This window comes from Manis pentadactyla, chromosome 9 (genome assembly GCF_030020395.1).
Source record: "Manis pentadactyla isolate mManPen7 chromosome 9, mManPen7.hap1, whole genome shotgun sequence".
Lineage (NCBI taxonomy): Eukaryota > Metazoa > Chordata > Mammalia > Pholidota > Manidae > Manis > Manis pentadactyla.
Window position 1 is genome coordinate 117,167,823 of NC_080027.1, and position 6,510 is coordinate 117,174,332.

The 6,510-nt window shown below is 36.9% G+C and overlaps 1 protein-coding gene across 1 annotated transcript in view; it reads left to right on the forward strand.

Annotated features, from left to right (window-relative positions):
• Window positions 1–6,242, forward strand: part of PPP2R5A (protein phosphatase 2 regulatory subunit B'alpha) — a 54,830-nt gene extending 48,588 nt beyond the window's left edge. The window contains exons 9-13 of the mRNA XM_036912470.2: window positions 1,875–1,925; window positions 2,207–2,326; window positions 2,421–2,548; window positions 3,342–3,443; window positions 5,045–6,242. Of these exons, the coding sequence (XP_036768365.1) occupies window positions 1,875–1,925; window positions 2,207–2,326; window positions 2,421–2,548; window positions 3,342–3,443; window positions 5,045–5,177 (534 nt within the window). The 3' untranslated portion in view covers window positions 5,178–6,242. The remainder of the gene's footprint in view (window positions 1–1,874; window positions 1,926–2,206; window positions 2,327–2,420; window positions 2,549–3,341; window positions 3,444–5,044) is intronic.
• The last annotated feature ends 268 nt before the right edge of the window (window positions 6,243–6,510 follow it).

Sequence of the window (6,510 nt, forward strand, 5' to 3'; positions counted from 1 at the left end):
TGAGGCCGCCCTCAGTTCCTTGTCACATAGGCCTTTCCAGCACAGCAGCTTATCAAAGCAAAATGAAAAGGCCCTAGGGAGAGTTTGCTAGTAAGGTGGAAGTTATGATTTTTTGTAACCAAATCACGTTTTTGCCACACACATTCTGTTGGTTAGGAGCAAATCACTAGGCCAGCCCACACTTAACGGGAGGGGATTACGCAAGAGTATGAATTTGTGAAATAAGAACTGTGGGAGATCATCTTAGGAGTCTGCTTACCAAAGGAGCTACATTTTTCCTTTCTAAGTGGTGAGCCAGCAGTGCAAATGCCACCACTTAGTCATGTTTCCCATGGAACTGAAATGCACTTTTGACATATATTAAACCCCCATGTATACATGAGTCTGTCTAGATTTCATGTGTCTTTTCTGTCAGTTTCAATGCTCATTCCATCGTTTTCATTACTGATATCAATAGTGCAGGTTCCTTCCATGCCGTTAATTCTCCCTGTACACCCCCAGAATTCTTGGTTATTTGCTTACATTTATGGATTTTAAAACAAATGTGAGTTTCAGAAAATAATTCAATTGGTATTTGATTGAAATTATATTAAATTTACAGATTAAGTATAAGAGTAGCATCTGTACGATAATGAATCATCCCATCTATTTGTAGTCTTTCATGATCTTCAGTAGCATTTTCTTCATATAAATCTTAAACATTTCTTGAGAATTTTATTTATGTATTTTGTTTTCATCTGAGTATTATTACTGATATTTTTATGTATGTTTTATCTGGCCACATATTGAGTTTTCCTACTCATTTTAGTAATTTTTCAGTTAAAAATAATATTAAGGAGGTATATCATTATCATATATTTAGACACATAAGTATAATTCTGATATTTCTTTCCAACATTATTCATCAAATCCTTTTAATCTTACTGGGTTGGCTCCAGAACAAAGTTCTCCCCAACTGTAATTTGAAAGAGCATTCTCCGTTACTGGACCAGACCTGTAACTATAAAATAACCTAAAAGGCTGTCAAAGATCTATTTCCACAAAAGCACCAGGTCCAGATGGTTTTACAGCCCATTTCCAAGAAGTCTTTTTATAAGATGATTGCTAATGGCTTCTGATAAAGTCTTAGTTCTAGCTTACTACATTTTTACCAGTCAAAAATACGAAATAACTGTTCAAAATCTTTTGAAATTATGGTATAGTTTTCTCCCTTAACTATGAGTGGAATCATCCTTGAATTTCTGGAGTTAAGTTAATTTGGGCAGGTAGCATTGTTTTGTTAATAGACTGTTATATTAAGTTTAATATTTGCATTCAGTTACAAATTTTTGCAACTATGTTCATTCAGATTCACAATCCTTTGTGTTTTGTGGTATTTTGGTTAAGATTGTGCTAGCCATGAAAGAAATTGGAAAGCTTTCTGGCTTTTGTGGTGCTTCATACTGGCTTAAATAACAGGAATTATCTGGTCCTTAGTTCACCCCTAAAATACCCTCCTCCCCTTACGCCAAGTCATTGCCATATTTTCCCCCATTTTCTCAGTAGTAACATTTACTACTATTAAAATTATTTTTAAAAATATTTTTAATTGATAACTTATGCTGGTCTCCTAGCTTCATGAAAGTTAGGAACCTCATCCTCCTTGTTCATCACTGTGTCCCTACATCTGGAGCAGTATCTGATACACAGGCACTCAATGAATATTTGTTGAATTATTAAAGCCTAAAGCTGAGCAGAAATTGTGAGGACACACTAGGATATTAACTAATATTGTTCTACTTCAGAATGAATGTTGATATAATCAGTTATTAAACATGTCCTGGGATTAACCAGCTTCAATGCTTAGTTCATGCTAAACATTTCCTTTTTTGCAGGTGATCAGAGGATTGTTGAAGTTTTGGCCAAAAACATGCAGTCAGAAAGAGGTGAGTTTTTTGTTCAACAAAAATAGTGCATTTTATTTCAATTTCAGGGCTGTAAACAATGCTTCATTGGGCTGGCTGTATTGTCACTACCAAGCAGGAGATGTGATGATGTTCTATGGTGATGAGAGACTTGGTAGAGTGGCTGTATGGCATAGCAAACTGCATGTACCACCAAGACTTTTGTCTACTGTGTGATTTGTAGATTAACCTTCTCATCTGTATGTTTTCTAAATGACATAATTTGTCATTATGTTTTTTAAAAGAACATTTTCTTAACCTAGGTGATGTTTTTAGGAGAAATTGAAGAAATCTTAGATGTTATTGAACCAACACAATTCAAAAAAATTGAAGAGCCCCTTTTTAAGCAGATATCCAAGTGTGTATCCAGTTCTCATTTTCAGGTATGATGTTTTCAATGAAGCCATTTTATAGTATATACTTATACTGTTACCTCTTTTCTCCTTGAATGTTGATGTTTCTAAATGTCTTTTTTAGGTTGCAGAAAGGGCACTCTACTTCTGGAATAATGAATATATTCTTAGTTTGATTGAGGAAAATATTGATAAGATTTTGCCAATTATGTTTGGCAGCTTGTACAAAATCTCCAAAGAACACTGGAATCCGTAAGTGTCTTTTGGGTTGTGTTGTGCTTGTGTCTTTTTAACCTTTTTGTCCTTGATCTCCTAACTCATACATGAAACCTACACAGATTTGGAACTTATTTCAAGGTTAACATCACATAGTTTTAATTTTATTCTACAGTTTACATACAGAGCTTTATAAAGTTGTAAATGTGTATGTCCTTAATTTCAATTTAAGACTGCAAATGTCCCTGAAGGTAGGACTCTGGTGTGACATTCTGTGCCAGTGTGTGGTCAAACCCTGCTGGGGAGACCAACCCAGTGCCTGTAGCGGACACACGAACAATGGTGGGAATGCCAGCTTGGGTGGGTCTGCTGTGGGATATGACCTCACCTCTGCAGACAGCACTGTCCCAGCGGGAGCTGCAGTGTTTAAGGGCCTGTCAGTGATGTTTAGATGGCATATAGTCTAACTTCCATGACATCCTTACCCTGCTTTCTACTTTTCTTTTTACAACTTACAGCAGTTGGACTTCATCTTAATGCTACTACTCAGGGTTTGAGATAAGAGACACTAGAACAGATGTGAATATAACTTGTATATTTTTAGTTAGAGTTTAAACATGATACAGGAGGAAGGACATGAGTGATCAGCCAGACCATCTCCATCACAACTGGCTGTGTGACCTTGAGCATATAATTGATCCCTTTGTACTTCAGTTTATCATCTCTAAAATGGATTTAGGTGAATCAGCCAGCATTCAGAGATGACAGTGTTAGATTTCCTATCTGTTAGTAACATCAATAACCCTGACCTGGCTTATTTTCATTTTAGGACCATTGTAGCGCTGGTATACAATGTGCTGAAAACCCTAATGGAAATGAATGGCAAGCTTTTTGATGAACTTACCAGCTCATACAAAGCTGAAAGACAAAGGTATTTGATATTTGCAGTTTAGGTTTAGTTGAATGTGATTCAGTCTAATAAGGAATCTTAAGTTAAAATTACAATGTTTAAGAAGTCAATTACATTAAGTATTACAAAGTTGAAAGTTATAAAATGTGTTATTTCCAGGTAAACTTTACTGGCTAGATTATTATTTTAATGTGCATCCTATGTCCTGTTGATCTTATTCTGAGCCTTAGACTTCAACAATTTTGTACAATTTGATTTCTTACATTTATGAAATCATTTTTGTCCACATAGGCTTCCATATTGAGCTTTACTCTTCAACTTCCTTGCTCAATAGTTTGATAGGTTTTAAGCTGCATATTTTAACAAGGTGGTATATTAGTCAGCATAGCTGTCTTTTGGGAAGGTAATTTACATGATATACCTCTGGTTTAGTACTACTGTTTTAAGTATTTCATTATTTCAGAAAATAAATGATAGCCCACATCAGCATTTAGGAACTCAGCTTAGTGATTACCTCTTCGAGAATTTCATAAATTATTCTGTAGAATAATCTAAAAATCGCTTCCTTCCTATATACTTAATTCAAGCTGTTGGTGGCCAGTAATTATACCTGAGCTCACCTGTCACTTGAGGTAAGAGCTACCATTTAAATCTAAAACATATGTTACCTAACCTGGAAAAGCGGATCTGTTTTTTGACTGAGTTCTAATTGTGGCTTTCTCGTGGCAAGTAGAGAAAGGATAGCTCTTACTCAAAGCCATATGGTCCATCAGTAACTAACTCAACACATTATTTCTTTTAAATTCCACCTTTCAGGCAGGAATAGAAACTAAACACATAGTTTAAGACCCAGGAACCAGTGGGAAAAAAGGAGAGATGGCTATAATCATATGAAACTTATATTTGAAAAAATATGTATTTCACATGACTAAGGGTTTTCCTTGTATCTTGCTGTCTGCATAAATCAGCACCTATGTCCCCTTAAATAACTGCAGAACTGTAAGCCCATGGTTGTTCACATGTTTACACTGCCCTTCAGAATAGCTTGGTCCAAGTTACTTAGAAATGTTTTCCTTAGAGTTGAAACATGTAAAATATTTTGTTTTGCTGTTTTTAGATATTATTCAAACTTTAAAGTTTTCATTTGACATGTAAGGGACAAGAAATAGTACGACACAGACTGGTTAGGAGCTAGAGATTATGTGAAAAGATGAGGGTTCATTCATTCCAACTGGAAATAGCTCCAGACTGACCACGGGCCAGCCCATCAGTTCTCCTGTATGTAAGACTGCCTGTGAGGCTGCAGCGACCGCAGGAGGAGGTTTATGTGAGTTACTGCAGAAGTGCTTTGTCAGCTGTAAAGCTCAGAAAATGGAGTGGTCATAGTGGCAGTAGTGATGACATGCAGGGGAAAGCAAGTAGCAACTTGCAGTTCGCGAGGAAGCAGTGTAGAATGACACTGAGGAGAGTGGCAAGGGGTCATCAGGTAATGAGCCTCGGAGGTTAGTGGAGGGATTTAAGTGAAATGTGTGTGAACAGTGTGTTCTCACCAACTGCCAGTCAGCATGTTTCTTCAGGTTCTAAAAAGAAGTTTCTGACTACAAAAATTGATTTATCCATAGAGAGAAAAAGAAGGAATTGGAACGTGAAGAATTATGGAAAAAATTGGAGGAGCTAAAGCTAAAGAAAGCTCTGGAAAAGCAGAACAGTGCTTACAACATGCACAGTATTCTGAGCAATATAAGTGATGAATAAAGAAGAAAAGCCTATGACCTCTGTTGGATAGGCAGTTTGTACACTTTTTTGAAATAATGTAAAAATTACAAAACAAACCTCATCAGTATAATATAATTAAAAGGCCAATTTTTTTCTGGCAACTGTAAATGAAAGAATATATGGACTAAACATAGCCCTGTGCTCTATCATGGCAACAGTATATTGTAACCTTTCTCTAATCATTCATTTGTGTCACTTCTGAAGTTTCACAGAAATGAACTTTATCATCTATGATATGAGTGAGATAATTATGGGAGTGGTAAGAATTATGACTTGAATTCATTGTTTGATTGTGTTGCACATAGATATAGTTGTCTGCTCTGTATATTTTTCCCTTTTATTATGTGCTTTTCACATTGCTGCAGACCTTAGTTACGTCCTAGGAAAAGAGTATTTCCTAAATAAAACTAAGGTATAGTCCTTCCCTTCCCTTAGCTTTTCCCAGAAATATGACAGGGGAACCATCTGCCCTAAGGCTGCCTGCATTAGAGGTATTACTATACTCTGGGATTTGAGCAAAAACTTAAATCTCCAGGCTTTTTAAAGCACAAAAAATATATAAAAGCTGGGACAGTAAACCAGATTTTTCAGGTTGTTCCTCAAGAATATCCCCTTCGTCTGCAACTCTCGAGTGCTGAGCACACAGCAGTGGAGGCGGCGCAGGTGAGCGCCCCGCCTGCCTCCCGGCCATTCCTCCTCTTCTCCCAAGGCTGAAGGCAGGGCCCTTCCAGCCCTCACGAGCGGCCCTTCCTCCGGACCCGGGATGGAGGCTCTGGGTCCCACAATGTGGCGACGCAGAGCCCTCACTGTCACTGCCTGGCTCTATCTAAAGGAAATGCAGTAGGCTTCCTCTGTAGAGTTCTGAAAAAGCTGACTATAGAGAGGTCTTACATGTTTTTACTTGGTCTAGTATTTCTCACATCTTTTGTTATCAGAGTACCATTCCAATCTCTTAACTTACAGTTGTGTGGAAAACTGTTTTGTAATGAAAGATCTTCATTGGGGGATTGAGCAGCATTTAATAAAGTCTATGTTTGTATTTTACCTTATGTTGTCTTTGCCTTTTTTCAGCTTAGTTTAGGCATCCAGAGCAGCCTGTTCCCCTTTATTATACACATACATGCATTCATAAATACATATGTATAGATATTGAAGACTTTAAGGCAAATATTGGGGCATGAAAACAGGATGATTGTGTCTGAGTGTTACAACCATTTAGCAAAGTATGTTTTACAGACTATCCACATAAAATTCTAAGTTCTAGAATATCCTTCCATCTTCATGTATCCATCCTTATGTTCAGAGATTGGGT